The 19,742-nt window shown below is 44.0% G+C and overlaps 1 protein-coding gene and 1 non-coding gene across 2 annotated transcripts in view; one reads left to right on the forward strand and one right to left on the reverse strand.

Moving 5' to 3' along the window:
- The window catches only part of LOC124795590 (puratrophin-1-like), a 1,203,525-nt gene that overhangs the window by 635,946 nt on the left and 547,837 nt on the right, over positions 1-19,742 (reverse strand). Inside the window, exon 4 of the mRNA XM_047259662.1 lies at positions 10,338-10,439. Within this exon, the coding sequence (XP_047115618.1) occupies positions 10,338-10,439 (102 nt within the window). The remainder of the gene's footprint in view (positions 1-10,337; positions 10,440-19,742) is intronic.
- On the forward strand, positions 11,399-11,475 carry Trnat-ugu. The gene has a single exon. It is a non-coding gene; the product is annotated as a tRNA-Thr (tRNA).

Genomic DNA, 19,742 nt, shown 5'->3' on the forward strand with positions numbered 1-19,742 from the left:
GGGGTCAGTGTTTTCTCGCTTGTTTCCCCATTTCTACAGGTACGAGAATGCTGTAAACTATAACATGTAACGTTCTGTAGTAGTATTGTATTTCTTGTTCGGGCAGGTCATGGGTGAAATTTCAGATCATTTAGATAAGGATGTAATTCAGCCTTTTACGTTTCAGGCACATGTGAACCAACCAGAACAATACTTCCTTCTGACATCAGTGGCGACTCGTAAACACACATTCACAGTTATCTGGGTAACTGCTCATTTACGGAATCACGTATAATGGAATGACTTCGCTTGCATTATCATGTACGTTCACGAATGTCAGTTCTCGCTACTAATAGTGCGGTTTCGTGCGTGAGCGAGCGCACGCAGACTGCAGATTTGTGCGTCAGTCTGGCGATTCTACCTGTTGTGCTGACATTCATGAACAGCAGTTTTTTTTGTGGTAAGTTCCTATGGGATCAAACTGCTGAGGTCATCGGTCCCTAGGCCTACACGCTATTTAGTCTAAATTAAAGTAATTACTTTTGAATACATTATGGGAGTGACAGCGATCAATGTGTTGCAAATATTTACTATTAAAAGCAGTCTTGATCACATTTTATTTATTACGGTGACCGGTTTCGACCACTACTGTGGTCATCTTCAGACCAATGAGTAAGAACCTCCTTCTGCTGGAGAATCTCTTATTCATTGGTCTGAAGATGACCACAGTAGTGGTCGAAACCGGTCACCGTAATAAATAAATTGTGATCAAGACTGTTTTTAATAGTAACAAAATTAAAGTAACTTACGCTAAGGACAACACACACAGTCGCGCCCGATGGAGGACTCGAACCTCCGACGGGGGTAGCTGCGCGAACCGTAGCAAGGCGCCTAGACCGCGTGGCTGCCCTTGCGGCATGAACAGCTTTCGTGGGGTGGTGTTTTCCAAAAGAACAACGCTCGCCCACATACTGCTGTTGTCAACCAACATGCTCTACGACATGTTGCCTTGGCCTGCTCGATCACCATATCTGTCTCCAATCGAGCACACATGGCACATCGTCGGACGACAACTGGAGCGTCATCCACAACCAGCGTTAACCATCTCTGTACTGACCTACCAAACGCAACAGGTATGGAACTCCAGCCCACAAACTGACATCAGGCACCTGTACAAAAGAATGCATGTTCGTTTGTGTGCTTGCATTCAACATTCTGGCTGTTACACCGGCTATTGATTTACCAGTACATCACATTTGCAAGAGATTACCTCGCACTTGAATTAACCTGTGATCTTGCAATGTTGATCACTTAAATATGTTATCTAGAGAAATGTATTCCCTAAATTTCACTTTTATTTATCGTGTCAGAAGCAAACTAAAAACAGTATTAGATACATTACTACCTACATACATACATTATGGTTTATAAATTAAACTAGTCAAGAATAAAATAAATGATTAGACACAGATTGTGTTATCAAACATAAGGTAATTTTAATCTATACAGTGGATGCCCAAAAATTTGCAACGTCCAGTGCACTTTGTGTAGCGTTTACGAGGTCCTCCATGGTGCACACAGTTGGAGGTAATGTGCATTGTAGTAGATGTGTTGATGTCTGCACGGCAGCTCCGCAGTCACACTGGAGAGAGTCCACCTGGACGCCCCACCTCTCCAGATTACTCTTGGATCTTGTGACAGAAGAACGCAGGCGGTTGAGTGATTTCCATGTGGACCATTTCTCTGTGTGGCCTGGGGGAAGAACTTCTTGCGGGATCAGCCACTCCTCCAGATGCTGGCATCTGACCTGCCATCTCTTCTCCCGGTGTTGGTGTGGAGTGTCAGCGAGTGGTTCTGTACTATGCAGGAAGTTCTTTCTAGACACAAGTCTTTGCTGTGGCGGTTGGTGGCCATGTAGTGGGTGGGCTTCGGATGTTAATGCCTTCTTCATTTCACTCCGTGCTGCTGTATCTCTTCGGGGGGGGGGGGGGGGGGGCTATGCCGGATAAGCAGTGTGGCTCTCAGACAACCCGTAGTGATACGACATGTCTCATTCAGAGCAACATCAACTTTCTTTGTATGGGTAGATCTGCACCATACTGGGCAAGCATACTCAGCTGCAGAGTAGCAGAGGGCTAATGAGGAAGTGCGCACTGTGTCTGGCTGTGCTCCCCATGTTGTTCCAGTCGGCTTCCTAACCACATTGTTCCTGGCAGCCACTTTTTGCTTTGTTTTTAAGCAGTGTTCCTTATATGTAAGAGCACGGTCCAGAGTGACTCCGAGGTATTTTGGAGTCTTGCAGTGTTCTAAAGAGGTTCCTTCCCAATCTATCTGCAAGGTTCTACTAGCCTGTCTGTTTCATTACCATACATTAATTGTTTTTTGGCGTTGCGATTTTATTCCGTCAGTGAACGTTTCAAGTATCTGTGAATTATTGAACCACTGAAAAATGTTAAAATTCCAGAATGAGATTTCCACTCTGCAACGGAGTGTGCGCTTGTAACCTCTCCCTTACTAATCGACCTATCCTGCTTGCGATATAAAATATGACCGTGGATCGCGTGTATACCTAATGGAATTTTTCTAATTGGATAAGGCTATCTTTCCTGAAGAAGTAATACCGATAAGCATGGGGAAAGTGTACAACCCATCCTTCTGATAGAAAAGTCTACTAAAAATAAAAAAATAATTAAACCGAGCAGGGCTACAATTTGGAAAAATGAAAGTTATTTTGTGCATTCACTCACGAACAACACTGGACAAAAAAGGGGTACCACTGATAATGAATCCAAAAGTTACACTAATGAACGAAAAGGAAATAATTATGGTCGGCAGCCCACTAGGGCGATTTACATCCAAAATCCTGCACAAGATGATGGGGAAGAGAAACATTTATTATTAAACACTGACGTGGCAACTGAAGGTTGTCACGTTTTTAGACACTAATTTTAAGTGAGTATGTAATGATAAAGAAAACTGAGAAGCCACTTTTACGTTAAGTTTGTCATTAAATTTTAAGAAAGGCTGTCGAGTAATGATTTGAAAATATCCACTTAAACTGTATGTTAGTATTGAACTTCGTTACGTGAACAATGACTTTCAGAGACCTCAACATAACGTCATCAAAGAGCTTTAGAGAAAGGCAAGCACTTTTTACTTTGCAGTTACTTAATTTTCAAAGTGGATTTCATATTATTGTCTGAACAACTGAGCCTTTTTTTACTTACTTGAACGGAATTAAATACTAGAATACGTACCAAACCGAACAGTCATGTACTCCAAGCTATATGTAAAATAAATAAAAGTACAGCACTCTTAATTTGTGCATTTTCTTTAGATTTGAATTTTTTGCAGTGATAGATTCTCGAACTTCGGTTAGCATATAAGGGGCGATGAGAACACAATAACCCTGAATGTAACTGATTATTGTTTAAATAAAGTTCATTAATCAAATCACATTCAGTTGCGCTGCTGGGTTAGCCGTTAATACTTTCTACCAACGAACAGTCTTACTTCAGCGCTGTTGAATGCGACGAAACTCGGAGCCGACGTCGAATCTGTATTGCTGGAACTGCTGCTGTCGTTGAAGACGGTAGCATATTGTGGGGCCACGGCTAATTACAGGAACGGGCAATCGTAATTAATACAGCCTCTTCCACCCGTGCACTGTCCTTCCTCCTGCTACTAGGCATCTGGCCGGCGCGCGTACATGATGCCGCCGAAAATGGTACTCTCTACTGCGAGAGCGTTAACACCACACTTCCGCACACTAAAAGCGCTGGAACCCGTCTCCCGCTCTCTACGCGCGCTCTCCGTAACAACTCCCTACCCAAAGATTTTACAACAAACAAGCACTGTTATTATCGTTGCTAGTCGATGCAAATAACAATTCCTTTGGCTTCTTCCCAGAGCTTATAAGTTTCACAGATAAATACAATGAAATGTCAACAGACTTCTACCTAAATGTACACATACAGTGAAGCAATGTCCTTACATATTAAAGGAAAGCATTTAAATTACAAATTTTTACATACAATTCAAAAAAGATTTATATATCGGTAGCAGGTGCCATGCAGCCTGCATTTTCGGTGGTACACGCTGATATGAAACTACCTGGCAGATAAAAACTGTGTGCCGGACCGAGACTCGAACTCGAGTTCGAGGCTCGGCCCGGCACACAGTCTTAAATTGCCAGGAAGTTGCAATGTTAAAACTGTGTAGCAAAATAAATTCATCCTTTGCGGTAGAAATGACAGAAAAACGAATCTCTTCCGCCTACGAGGAACTGCCGTAAGAGACGACCGTGTCAAAGTTTTTACGAGTCGTGCCAGGCGTCGGTCTGCACGGCGCCCGCACAAAGGAGCAGGCGTTTCTCCCAGGCGCCCCGCAGTCGATGGCGGGCAGACGCAGACAATGGAGACGTGCAGGCGAGAGGGGCGGCCGTATCGCCCGTCCACGGTTCATACTCTGGTGCGGCCGGCACGCGAGCCCGCCATTAGCGCTTGTGTCCCACGCGGCGCCACCGGGTACCACCTCCCGTGTTACACGAGGACCCACTCCCCATTCCAGGCAAATCTGCTCACGTCTCGGTACGCAACAAGCGCGTGTGGTACAAGCCGCTGCCGTTTCACTCTGCTGTAGGAAAGTACAAGCCACTGCCGTTTTACTCTGTTGTAGGGAAGTCTCTACGAAGAGCGAAGGAAGATGAGTGTTTAACAGCTCCTCGTCGAAGAGGTCATTACAGACGGAGCACAAGCTCAGATTAGGTAGCGCAGAAGGTGCGGTAAAGTGGCCAGCGCGGGAAAAGTGCCCACTGCGTACTTTTTGCCCTGGACAGAACTGCTGCTGTCGAGAAGTGATCAGACTAATTCTGACATACACGTAGAATTTTGGAACACGTATTATGTTCGAGTATAATGACTTTTCTGGAGACTAGAAATCTACTCTGTAGGAATCAGCATGGGTTTCGAAAAAGACGATCGTGTGAAACCCAGCTCGCGCTATTCGTCCACGAGACTCAGAGGGCCATAGACACGGGTTCCCAGGTAGATGCCGTGTTTCTTGACTTCCACAAGGCGTTCGATACAGTTCCCCACAGTCGTTTAATGAACAAAGAGCATATGGACTATCAGACCAATTGTGTGTTCCTAGATAACAGAACGCAGCATGTCATTCTCAATGGAGAGAAGTCTTCCGAAGTAAGAATGATTTCAGGTGTGCCGCATGGGAGTGTCGTAGGACCGTTGCTATTCACAATACACATAAATGACCTTGTGGATGACATCGGAAGTTCACTGAGGCTCTTTTTGCGGGTGATGCTGTAGTATATCGAGAAGTTGTAACAATAGAAAATTGTACTGAAATGCAGGGGAATCTGCAACGAATTGAAGCATGGTGCAGGGAATGGCAATTGAATCTCAATGTAGACAAGTGTAATGTCCTGCGAATACGTAGAAAGAAGGATCCTTTATCATTTAGCTACAATATAGAAGGTCAGCAACTGGAAGCAGTTAATTCCATAAATTATCTGCGAGTAGGCGTTAGGAATGATTTAAAATGGAATTATCATATAAAGTTGATCGTCGGTAAAGCAGATGCCACACTGAGATTCATAGGAAGAATCCTAAGGAAATGAAATCCGAAAACAAAGGAAGTAGGTTACAGTACACTTGTTCGCCCACTGCTTGAATATTGCTCACCAGTGTGGGATCCGTACCAGATAGAGTTGATAGAAGAGAGAGAGAAGATGCAACGGAGAGCAGCGCGCTTCGTTACAGGATCATTTAGTAATCGCAAAGGCGTTACGGAGATGATAGATAAACTCCAGTGGAAGACTCTGCAGGAGAGACGCTCAGTAGCTTGGTACGGGCTTTTGTTGAAGTTTTGAGAACATACTTTCACCGAGGAGTCAAGCAGTATATTGCTCCCTCCTACGTATATCTCGCGAAAAGACCATGAGGATAAAATCAGAGAGATTAGAGCCCACACAGAGGCATACCGACAATCTTTCTTTCCACGAACAATACGAGACTGGAATAGAAGGGAGAGCCGATAAAGGTACTCAAAGTACTCTCCGCCACACACCGTCAGGTAGCTTGCGGAGTATGGATATAGATGAAGATTCTCAGTGAGTTTGAAAGAGCAAGCTTGTTCGGTTATCTTTTCGTAAAAACTTTTCTAGTTTTCAGTCGTCTCATGTAAGATAAGTCATTTATACTATTATTCTTGTTAACTCACTTACACGTAGAGTAATATTTTTCTTACATTATCAGTGTTCGAACAACATATTTTGGCTTAAAAACGTTGTTTCTTGTTGTTTCTTTCGATTTGACAGTTTTATCTGTGAACCACCAATGCCGATACGATTACTTGTCGTGAAAAGTGACCAGGGTGGCCGTTTTCCCACGCAGTTCATTTTTAATCTGTTTATCCCAGTAAGACATAGTTACTTCCGTACAAATTACATAATACTACAGACTGGCTTCTACATTCTGTAACAAAAAAAGCTACCGTCGTTCTGTTACTCTGTGACGATTTTGAATTAATTAACAAATGTTATTTCAAAATGGTTCAAATGGCTCTAAGCACTATGGGACTTACCATCTGAGGTCACCAGTCCACTAGAACTTAGAACTACTTAAACCTAACTAACCTAAGGACATCACACACATCCATGCCCGAGGCAGGATTCGAACCTGCGACCGTAGCAGCAGCGCGGTTCCGGACTGAAGCGTCTAGAACCGTTCGGCCACAGCGCCCGGCAAATGTTATTTAAAACCGTTTTTCGGCTACTAGAAAAATGCGATTGAAAACGGTCTGTTGCAGATATTAGGGGCCGGCCGAAGTGGCCGCGCGGTTCTGGCGCTGCAGTCTGGAACCGCGAGACCGCTACGGTCGCAGGTTCGAATCCTGCCTCGGGCATGGATGTGTGTGATGTCCTTAGGTTAGTTAGGTTTAAGTAGTTCTAAGTTCTAGGGGACTGATGACCTCAGCAGTTAAGTCCCATAGTGCTCAGAGCCATTTGATATTAGGGCATAAAGAGGCCTATAAAATATGTCGAGAAATCACAGCAGCAAACGTGGGGTCCCATTGCAATGTAAAATGGGATTGAGGAAGTAAAGAATGATAATAAGTCTTCTTCTACAGCAGTACAGCAATTTCATGTTCCACGTAATGCGCTGGAAAGAGGAGTCCTAGGAAAAAAAGAGACGCTGTAGATGGTAAAGGATTATGGGAAGCTTGTGCAGAGTACAATACTGACAGAAGCTGAAGAAGTGAGTTAAAATTTGTGCTGTAGCCGGAACTTGAACCCATCCCTTCTGCTTACTTGGCAGATGTGTTAGCCACTACACCACCATGGTAGCACAGCTGCATGGACTACCCTAGTCCTATGTCCCCCCTAACACAAATACTAGGGTACTCCTTACAGCTGTGTTATCTGCATTGACAGTGGTGTAACCGCTAACACATTTACCAAGTAAGCAGGAGATGTGGGATCAAGTCCCAGCTTTAGAACAAATTTTAAAAATTTCTTCAGCTTCTACCATACTCACTGATAAAGTTGAGACTTACATGTCTCAAGCAAAATTTAATTATATAAGCTTTATAGATCATCTACACCTGAGGTACAGGTAGGAATTCCCCATTATGTAGAAACCTGGGATGTTATTCCAGTATCAGAGAGCCCCAGCAATACTAACAATTTAAGAAGTGAAAAATATGTGGAAGGCGTGAATCGAAGGGACCGATGACCTCAGCAGTTTGGTCCCTTAGGAATTCACACATTTGTGAATTGAAGTTTGTGTTAGGGAGGGCATGGGAGTACGGCAGTCCGTACAGGTGTGTTACCTATACTGGTATAGTGGTGTAATGGCAAACAAATCTGCCTAGTAAGCAGAAGATCGGGGTTCAAGTCCCAGCTATAGCACAAATTCATTTCCCCAGCGTCCATCATTATCGTAGATAACGTTGAGGCCCATATGTCGTAAGGAAAATTTAATTATAGAAGACATATAAAGTGCGTCCAATAAACTTGAACAAGGCGTCATTGATTATGTTTTTGAAAAGGAAAAGCCATTTTATTGGATTTACAGAGAACGATCTAGGCACATCATCATTCCATTTTATAGAGTGGAACCAAATAGGGCGTCGCTTTAACAAATAGTCGGACATGACAGACAAAGGCAGCACCTTAATATTAGCCTTAGGAAGCACAAAGCAATGGCTAGGGACCAGCTACTAACAAGATCAACGTAGAAAAGTTTTTTTATATCCTTAAAACAGTGCAAGGAAAACAATTTCGTCCTGCTCATTCTACAGGGTTATTACAAATGATTGAAGCGATTTCACAGCTCTACAATAACTTTATTATTTGAGATATTTTCACAATGCTTTGCACACACATACAAAAACTCAAAAAGTTTTTTTAGGCATTTACAAATGTTCGATATGTGCCCCTTTAGTGATTCGGCAGACATCAAGCCGATAATCAAGTTCCTCCCACACTCGGCGCAGCATGTCCCCATCAATGAATTCGAAAGCATCGTTGATGCGAGCTCGGAGTTCTGACACGTTTCTTGATAGAGGAGGTTTAAACACTGAATCTTTCACATAACCCCACAGAAAGAAATCGCATGGGGTTAAGTCGGGAGAGCGTGGAGGCCATGACATGAATTGCTGATCACGATCTCCACCACGACCGATCCATCGGTTTTCCAATCTCCTGTTTAAGAAATGCCGAACATCATGATGGAAGTGCGGTGGAGCACCATCCTGTTGAAAGATGAAGTCGGCGCTGTCGGTCTCCAGTTGTGGCATGAGCCAATTTTCCAGCATGTCCAGATACACGTGTCCTGTAACGTTTTTTTCGCAGAAGAAAAAGGGGCCGTAAACTTTAAACCGTGAGATTGCACAAAACACGTTAACTTTTGGTGAATTGCGAATTTGCTGCACGAATGCGTGAGGATTCTCTACCGCCCAGAATCGTACATTGTGTCTGTTCACTTCACCATTAAGAAAAAATGTTGCTTCATCACTGAAAACAAGTTTCGCACTGAACGCATCCTCTTCCATGAGCTGTTGCAACCGCGCCGAAAATTCAAAGCGTTTGACTTTGTCATCGGGTGTCAGGGCTTGTAGCAATTGTAAACGGTGAGGCTTCTGCTTTAGCCTTTTCCGTAAGATTTTCCAAACCGTCGGCTGTGGTACGTTTAGCTCCCTGCTTGCTTTATTCGTCGACTTCCGCGGGCTACGCGTGAAACTTGCCCGCACGAGTTCAACCGTTTCTTCGCTCACTGCAGGCCGACCCGTTGATTTCCCCTTACAGAGGCATCCAGAAGCTTTAAACTGCGCATACCATCGCCGAATGCAGTTAGCAGTTGGTGGATCTTTGTTGAACTTCGTCCTGAAGTGTCGTTGCACTGTTATGACTGACTGACGTGAGTGCATTTCAAGCACGACATACGCTTTCTCGACTCCTGTCGCCATTTTGTCTCACTGCGCTCTCGAGCGCTCTGGCGGCAGAAACCTGAAGTGCGGCTTCAGCCGAACAAAACTTTATGAGTTTTTCTACGTATCTGTAGTGTGTCGTGACCATATGTCAATGAATGGAGCTACAGTGAATTTATGAAATCGCTTCAATCATTTGTAATAGCCCTGTATTTACAATGCTGTTGTAACGGTGCAGGTTAGACCAAGAAGAGCAAAGCATTTGCTCTTACAGGAAAACGCCAAGCCGGTGGCGTTACTTCAGTCGAAAGATGGTTGCGGTTCACTTTCAGAGTATGCATATCCGCGGTGACCACTCTACAACTTCACTTCTCAGAAAACGTACCACTGGTCGCTGTTCCACCGCGGCGCAAGCCGATAGAGCAGCGGTTGTGTTTGCACAGACACAGCTTCATTTTCTGTTATGCAACAACAGGCTGTCGACTTTTGGTCATTTCAAGGACAACTCCCGCCAACTGCGAAATCAATAGTAGAACTTTTAGGAATTTTAGTGATCTTTCACGATTTCCATTTTACTCGTACTCGTATTTTCGTTGTAAGGCAAATTTTATTTTCCATCATTTCGACACAGAAGTTCAAACAGAAGTCTAACAATCATATTCTGATGCACAGATATTGTTCGAATCGGAACTCCTCTACCGTATTTGGGACTCACATCATGCATCAGACGAAAGGAAAAGCATTGACACACCGGAAACAGTTGATATTTGCCTTAATATAAACAGTTTCATAAAGAACTACTGAACCTATTAAAGAGTGCCGGTAAAATGAACAAACAGCGGTGAAAACAGCCCAGTCATTCCGTTCATAATCAGTCACCAGCGCCGATATAATGGTTTGCGGGAGCTCACCTGGTAGGGTGATTCCCGCCATCAGGAGGCGGTCGGGCACTTCGGTGATGCTTCTCGGTGTGGCCACCAGGGGGCAACACTCTTCGTCAGTGCTGGTAGAACCTGCCAACACACAAGTCAAATCGTAAGAGCTGTGAACAAGATATTTCGGTGACATTGCAAATAATGAACAGAGAAATGAACAGTTTCCACATAAAATTTTGTCTTTGTAAGTACCGTAACATCGGTTTACATTCGTTAAGTAAGAATAGTACAAAGAAATCTAAGTTTCGATATTTTCGCGTTAATATTTTGCTTTCAAGCAATGTAGGCAAAAAGGAATGGATTCATAATGTTCCTACTAGATATTTGCCCATTCACTCATTACTCGCGCCATACTTAGCTGACGAGTCCCGTAAGAGTTGGGGCAAAACGTGCGCATTCGCACAGAAGGAGGTGAATGGCCGGGTAGCCTTTAACTATATGAAGTAGTATCTGTTCCTGAAAGAACAGATACCATTGATGCCCGTGCAGCTTCTCTAGAATGAAATGATACTTAAATCGAAACCCTTAGCTGCCGCCAGGTGTTGTTGATATTAATCGATGGGGACAGCTGAAATGTGTGCCCCGACCGGGACTCGAAAGCGGGATCTCCTGCTTACATGTAATGAGTGAATGGGCAAATGTCTATTAGGAACACCACGAATGTAGGTTGTGGACAGTTGGGAATGTGGGTCTCACGGGAAGCGTGCAAGGGATAAGTTCCTGCAGTCGCGCTATTCATCTGTGCCCACGGTGGCTCAGATGGATAGAGCGTCTGCCATGTAAGCAGAAGAAAGAATGAAAGGATAATTAAGTCGAAACCCTTAGCTGTCGACAGGTGTTGTGGATATACCTCAATGGAGACAGCTGAAAACGTCTGCCCCGACCGGGACGCGAATCCGGGACCTCCTACTTACATGTAATGAGTGAATGGGCAAATATCTATTAGGAACACTACGAATGTAGGTTGTGGACAGTTGGGAATGTGGGTCTCACGGGAAGCGTGCAAGGGATAGGTCCCTGCAGTCGTACTATCCTCTGTCCCTTCGGTGGCTCAGATGGATAGAGCGTCTGCCATGTAAGCAGGAGATCCCGGGTTCGAGTCCCGGTCGGGGCACACATTTTCAGTTGTCCCAATTGATGTATATCAACAACACCTGTCTGCAGTTAAGGGTTTCGATTTAAAACCCATTGACAATGATGAGTCTTTAACGAAACTTTTAAGGGTGGCAAATTAAGAAAACTGTGTTTGTTAAGGCAGAATTCTTCTTCAAAACATATTTAGACCAATGGAACTATAACCACTGAATGCTTAACGGGTACGGCGACTGCCTACGAATCCAGGAAATTTTGTAAAGTATTGTAGTTAATAAGCGTAATTAATATAAATCGCCTATTCCAGCTGGATAGCACAATAAGTCCGTCCCATATAAACGAACTTTCCACTGCGCGTCTACATAAACTACCTACCCAACATGGACCTGACTATTGCTCAGCATGTGCGCCCAGATAGCTGAGTGATAGCCGGCACGGTAGGTCAGCGTGTTCGGTCAGAGGGTTAGCTGTCTTCTGTAATAAAAGAACTGAGTTAATGGTTCAACGACGAACTTAAACGGGTGTCTTACGACGTCCGCCCCGAGCAGATGCAACGAACAAAATGGAATTAAAAAGAAAAAAGTGGTCAGCGTGACGGATTGCCGTCCTAGGGGCCCGAGTTCGATTCCCGGATGGGGCGGGGATTTTCTCCGCTCAGGGACTGGGTGTTGTGTTGTCTTCATCATCATTTCATCCCCATCCGGCGCGCAGGTCGCCCAGTGTGGCGTTGAATGTAATAAGACCTGCCCCAAGGCGGCCGGACCTGCCTCGTAAGGGGCCTCCCGGCCAATGACGCGAAACGCTCATTTCCATTGCCATTGCTCAGCATAACGTCTAAGAGTTTTAAAGTACAGCTTAGATTCGCCATGCATATACTAATCCACACTAGGCTTAAAGACTACCTCTTGTAAGTTCATTGCGATATTTTCCTTGCTGAAACACTTGTTTCCGAGCGACGAAATGCTGAAAGAGGTTTAGGGGTAGTCCAAAAAAAAAAAAAAAAAAAAAAAAAAAAAAAAAAAAAAAAAAAAAAAAATTAAAGGTTAGGTCCAACAGGTGCTGCGACAGCCGCTATCAGCTGTGTGTGAACGAAGTGCTTGGATCGCCGACCCTAACAGCCGAGGGTGGTCCGGCGGCCCGCATCCCGTCTCCCGTTACGGGTGTTCCGTTTCTCTGGGACCCGCACAGGGGCGGCGCGCTGAATGACAGAAACGGGAGAGCGTCGCGAATACTCCGAGGGCTACCTGGAACTCGGAGGTACCGGATGCACACAGCGAGGGCTTGCCGAAACCCAGTAGCTCCAACTGAGGCGCACTGCGTGCGCGACAGCTTGTGCATCGTAGGAAATATTCTGCCTTTCTCTTGCGTGTAGGCTGCGAAGCACGGAAAAGTCTCTACAACATAATACGCTGCCGTCCACTGTAAGAGGGACACTGTGTAGGCGGCATGCAACAATTGTCAAATTGGTGCGCTCGAAAACACAGGCGATTGGCATTCCAGCGCAACGCCACAGGATAGGTATAGGTAGTGCCGCCAAGATTCTGTATATTGGGAAAGTTCACACAGCTGGTTTCTCACATTGAGAAAACACGTCTGAATGATGGCTGCTCGTGTAAGGAGGAGGAATGTCTACAGCATCTGTCGGCAGGATCGTGCCCTATTGAGACGCGGTTCATCGTCCCAGGACCCCTTGGCTGTCATACGAACTCAAATACGGAATCGAGGATTCAGAAGGACCATACTCTTTCCGCCCCGTACGTCAATGGCTTGCGCAGCTAGCGCCCCTGAGGACAGACATGTCACCGGTGTGCTTCCGGAAGCTCAGCCAAGAAAACCTGACGTATCACAACACTCCACTCTATAGCTGGGCCAGCCACGACCTGCCAAACCGCACGCACGCCGGGTGTTCGGGTCTCGTGCAGGCCGACGCTCGGCCTGTCTCGGCTTCATTCGGTTCTTCTCTTACTTCGATAAGTTTTGACAATTACTATGGTTAAATCGCTTAGAAATGAACCGCGAATTTCCAGACAAGAATTGTCAGAACGATGTGTGCTGGCTTTTCGCGATTCAGTGTAGGCCGTTCGTCACATGCCCAGAAATTTAATCGTGTTCATCCCAAATCATACAGCTTCTCGCGAAATTCATAGTTAACAGTATCGTCTCTATCAAAGTGAACTATGGTAACTCATTCAGAAAAGACTTGGGATTTGACACAAGAACAATTTATTCTCTTATCGTAATCAGTATAAAGAAAAGGCAATGCTGTTATGAATATTCCACTTTCTGTAGGGATTCAACATTAGTAATAAACAAAATAAGAGCCTTAAATCACCCGTTTTTATATAAGACGATTCTAAAAGGACTTCGAAATTACACTTAATAGTAGAATTTTACTGAGACGAAGTAAATATGTGATTTAGGTGCCATCTTGTAGCGAAAGTTCCATTCACTTTCCGTTGTAACACCGAATTCCGCCACTAGATGAGCCAGCCGGAGTGGCCGTGCGGTTCTACGAGCCACAGTCTGGAACCGCGCGACCGCTACGGTTGCAGGTTCGAATCCTGCCTCGCATGGATGTGTGTGATGTCCTTAGGTTAGTTAGGTTTAAGTAGTTCTAATTTCTAGAGGACTGGTGACCTCAGAAGTTAAGTCGCATAGTGCTCAGAGAGCCACTAGATGACAGAAAAACGAAAATAAAAATGACAGACTTCACAGGACAGTACTCGTTGCGTGTTTCGGATGGAAAAAACAAAGTCGGCAAGAAGGGTTCAACAACTTCGTACCGAGTACCATAAGGAACCTCCTAGTAGGCCTCATGGAATCAGAGTTTTGTTCAACTAGTTGTAGCATTCGTCATGACAAGCCTCCACGTCGCCCTCGAGTTTATGAGGATGTCGTCCAGCGGATGAGAGAGAGTGTTTTGTTCGAAATCCAAGCAAATCAACGTACCGTGAGTCGAGAGAGCTTGGAGTTCCACAGTCACCTGTGTGGAGAGTGTTACGAAAAAGTTGGCGCATGAAGCCATACAGACTGACACTGCAGAAATGACACCAGATGTGCTGAACAAAGTGTGGCAAGAAACTAACGTTAGATGGCACGTTTTCTGTATGACCAATGGCAGTCACATTCATTCAACCAAAGTGAAATTGAGAGTGGAAGTTAAGGTGAAAGTGAATGTGTGGGACGAAACGCATATTTTTCTACAAGATGACAGCTCTACTGCCTGTATAAGTCTTCTCAATAAAATTCTCTAAGTAAGTAAAGTAGTGAAGTCCTTTTATAATCAAGCTGGTATGTATTTGAAAGATGTCCGTATCACACATACTTTTCATTCTGTGCAGGATTATCCTGAAGTAGTTCAGAGGCGTAATGTAGTACGTATATGCCTACCCTCTTGTTTCTCGTGCTTGCGATCAGCTTCGTGTGAGCTATAAAGCGAAGTGTTCCACTACAAAATTAGGGTGGCCCATCGAGACCGAAATAACGAGAGAAATAAGGGAACTTCAACATCTGCGACTGTTCTATCACCACGAGAATGAGAACTGATATTTGTAATGCGCCCACCATACATTCATTACTGTTTGGTTAGGATACGGGCGTACTTAACGTTAACTAGTAGTTTAAGTCATACCTACAGAACAGGAAGCAAAAAGTTTACTTATATGGGTCAAGTGATTTAAATAAGTTTGCCACTTCACCTAACTGGGGTGAAATTACATTAGGTGTTCCACAGGGTTCAATCATGGGTCCCCTTCTGTTCTTGATATATGTGAACGACCTCCCTTCCTATCTGAAACAGAAAGCTGAACTGACACTGTTTGCTGATGATACAAGCATCATTATTAATCCAGTAAAAGAAAGTCCAGTTGAAAATGATACAAATATGGTCTTTGGAAAAGTCATTAACTGGTTTTCTGCAAATGGGCTTGCTCTAAACTTTGAAAAAACACAGTATATACAATTTTCTGCTGCAAAAAGTACAGTTCCTTCAATAAATATAACACATCAACAGAAGTCAGTAGACAGGGTAGAGCATACTAAGTTTTTGGGTGTACATATAGATGAGAATCTTAATTGGAAAATTCATATTTTGGATCTCCTAAAGTGACTAGGTTCAGCAACTTTTGCGATAAGAACAATTGACAATTTTGAGAGTATAGAAATTAGTAAGCAAACATACTTTGCATACTTCCACTCTCTGATGTCATACAGAATAATATTTTGGGGTAACTCAACATTTAGACAAAAAGTATTCACTGCTCAGAAGAAAGTGGTTAGAATAATGTGTGGGGTTCATAGCCGCACATCTTTCAGGCATCTTTTTAAAAGATATGGAATTCGTCCAACAGCCCAACAATACATCTACTCACTAATGAAATTTGCTCTCAACAACATGGACCAGTTTAAAAACAACAGTGACATTCATGATTATAATACCAGAAAAAAGAAAGACTTACACTATCCTTTGCTCAACCTATCTTTGGCACATAAAGGGTTCAAATATGCTGCTATAAAAATTTTCGACAAATTACCAGATGAAATAAGGTGACTGACAGACAGCAGTAACAGCTTCAAAAATAAAGTGAAATCATATCTCCTTGACAACTGCTTCTATACCATAGATGAATTCTTGAATAGGAATAAATAAATCTGTAAATATAGTATATGCATTTTGTGCCATTTAAGGGAATGGGGTAAATAAAAGAAGTGTTCATCTTTAACTCTGTATTGTAATATATATATATATATATATATATATATATATATATATATATATATAATTTTTTTTTGTTTCATATGTGCATTTCTTGTGCACTTGACACGTCCCACATCATAACGGCTACCGTACTGTGCGATTGATCAATGGAACACGCAACCAACTAACTAACTAACAAACTAGCACAGGTAGGGCCCAGCGGAGTGATAATGTTAGGGAAGATACGCGAGCGCTGAGGTTATTTAGAAAAAAATATTCAAAACAGCCGAGGTGAGATTCGACCATTCGAACCTTTTAGAAGCTGCGACATGCCACGCTATGCACAGGCCATGTTCTTAAGAACCAAGATACGAGCACGCACGCATGCACACGCACACACACACACACACACACACACACACACACACACACATACACACACACATACGAGCCGCAAGGAGAAAGAAGCCGAAACTCGCAGTACTATTAGCCAGAAGAGCTGCCCTTTGTCTCGCGGTACGGGTACCCGCGGGCCAGCTGCGCGAGTCGGAAGGGAGAGACGTAGAGTGTCCCCGGGACTCCTTGAGAGCGAATTGCAGTACGGGCTGCGGCCCTTACGTCCATTGGAAGGACCGACTGGCCGCTGCGACAGAACAGATGTGCCGGCACTGTTGGAGCCGCGCTTGCTGAATGGAGGGAGACCTTTGTGCGCAGTGCAGGCTGCCAACGCTGGGGTTCTTAGGCTAATATGAGACAGGCGGCGGCGCGCAGATGAAACACCGTAACTAGCGGACGCAGTGGATCGTTCAGTCGCTGTCAAAGTGTTCACGTCGACTGTCAGTTGTAAGTATTAATAGAGCGTCGTATTGTGGGTCGTCTAGAACGGTCATAAAATGCTCCAGGATCTGTTGGCTGGGATTCGTATCGCCTCTCAGGATTGTGTGGTTAGGATACCGGCCTACTTACCATTACCTAACATAGGTACGGCCCAACGCAGCGATAATGTTAAGGAAAATGTGCCAGCACTGAGATTATTGGATGCGGAACATTCGCTCTGAACAACTAATAGTATGAAAGATGCTGGGTGTTCTTGTCGGAACTATCCCAGCATTCGTCTCAAGTAAAGGAAATTAAGGGGAGGTTTACTATCTTTTGGTTACAAAAATCGATTTTTTTTAAAATTGCATTTTTGGATCCTTAAAAGTGTTTAGAATCCACCCCTAAAACGGTTTTTCCGAATACGGAACGGAAGTATTTGCAATTCGCGATTGAACAAAAAAATGCACCTGCCTGAAATCGGCCTTATTCACGCACCATTTTTTTTTCTTTCGGAGGACGAGTTATTCTACCCGTGCTGCGGAGGAAACACACAAAATTCAAATGGAAGTTTGAACGCGTGTGTGTGGAAGTTAGCCCGCAAGCATTTGCATTCTGGTGCGAATACTGTGGAGACGGTGACTTTCCTGGCAGCGAGCAGCTTCAACGAAGGGTATTCAGCAATTCTAAAGACCAAGACAACGATGGACGTCGCCCTGGGACTCTATTCGACGCAGTTCGCCAAGAATTCAGACGACGACCGGATTCAAGCGGCCGAAAACCGCTTGTCACCGGCCGTACGAGCGGCTCTGGAGCAGCGCAGGATGGCCCAGGTCGAACAAAACGCCATCTATGAGGAAGAGGAAGGACTAGTTTATGGACCCTAAACAGCAGATTGAACGTAAATTGCATAATATTGCATTTATATGTACTCAAAACCTCAAACGCGTTTTTCTCGTAATGACTTTTTTTTATCGCGCGGTATGGTAACTTCAAATCTACTGAACCGATTGGCATGATTCTTTATTTTCTACGAAGCTAACTAAATTTCCTAGGAGTTATATCACTTTTATTCCGATCCGTCAACTATAAATATTTTTACTTGGCCGACGAAGTCGAAAAATTGATGGAAAAAACCCTTTTTTTCAAATGGCTGCCATTTTGTTTCCTACGTTCGAAATAACTTCAGCGAGGTACAACTCCTACAGAATGTTATATTCTTCGCTAACGTCAGCTCAGTTTTGATTTCAGACCAGCCGGCTGACCTGTGACATACCGCGCGTGGAGGTCTACATCGAAATTTTGTTTCGTTCCGACGGCACTTCCGCCTTTGCTCTTCGGCATTTCCGGTCGAAAAAATTCCAGTTTGTAGAGGAAATATCAGTAAACATTTTGACCAAATTTGAGATTGATATCTATAACATATCACGAGAAAAAAAATCTCAAACAACATGCTTTTTTCGGGCCAAAGATAGTAAACTTCCCCTTAAGAAAGGGCTAGCAAGACGACATCTGAATCCCAGTTCTTCTCTACTGTGAACCGTCCTCTCCAAGTCCCTCGGAGAGTACGAATGTTACATCGGGTTCAGGGCAGTCCACTCTATGATCAATGTAGACTGCTAAGGTACAGCTGATCACAGTCGAATTTGTATATCCTAGAATCGGCAGACGCATAATATCAAGGCGTTTCATACTAAATTCCGGTTCCGGGAAGAAGTTTCCTGAGGTGTCAGTTGCCGCTCCTGTCAGATGTCAGCGACGTCAGGTTGTCCAGGTTTTCGCATCCGCGCTGGTGGGACATAATGGTATTTTCATAGGTGCTGCGTTTAATGCTTTAGGGTAAAGGGCAGAACAAAAAAAAAGAGATGTTTGCAAGGCGAGCAAAGCAAATAGCTGTGCGAACCGTAACTTTATTGTCAGATGTATTGCCCTTAATGTGAAAGTATAACGAACGAAATGTTTAAGGTGACTAGATGAATTACGAAAAACTGCACGAAAAAGTGCAAAAATTTCAGTGTGTGTATGTGTGTGTGTGTGTGTGTGTGTGTGTGTGTGTGTGTGTGTGTCAGAGAGAGAGAGAGAGAGAGAGAGAGAGAGAGATAGATGATAGATAGATAGATAGAGAGAGAGAGAGAGAGAGAGAGAGAGAGAGAGAGAGGGGGGGGGGCAGACGTGCAGAGTGAGGAGAAGTATTTTTATGTAATGCAATGTTTATGGAATGGATACGAATGAATAAACTCGCCACCAAATTTAAATTTAAAATTATGTCTGCACGCATCTTGCTGAGTGGTCTTATGCAGCGATTTTTGTTTTTTCTCTGTAAGCCTAGAGTGCACGGAAATGTGTCACCGTCGACTGATTCTAGGAGCATACAAGATGACTTACTCAAAATCTCTAGGTGGTGTGATAAATGACAGTTTGCTTGAACGTAGAAAAATGTAAGGTAATATAGACTAGTAGGAAAACCAATCATCTAATGTTCGGATATAGCATTAGCAGTGCACTGCTGCCTACCGCAGCCACGTCAATTAAATATCTGGGAGCAACGTTGTAAGACGATGTGAAATGGAACGAATGTGTGAAGATTGTGATAAAGAAGGCGAATGGTTGACTTCTATAGGGAGAATTTTAGAAAAGTGTAGTTAATCTCTAAACGCCACTGCGACGTATTCGTGAGTACTGCTCAGATGCCTGTGATCATCACCAACTCGGACTCAAAGAAGACATCGAAGGAATTCAGACGCGTGCTGCTAGATATGCTACAGGTACGTTAGAGC

Source organism: Schistocerca piceifrons, chromosome 4, assembly GCF_021461385.2.
Source record: "Schistocerca piceifrons isolate TAMUIC-IGC-003096 chromosome 4, iqSchPice1.1, whole genome shotgun sequence".
In the NCBI taxonomy this organism is placed as follows: domain Eukaryota; kingdom Metazoa; phylum Arthropoda; class Insecta; order Orthoptera; family Acrididae; genus Schistocerca; species Schistocerca piceifrons.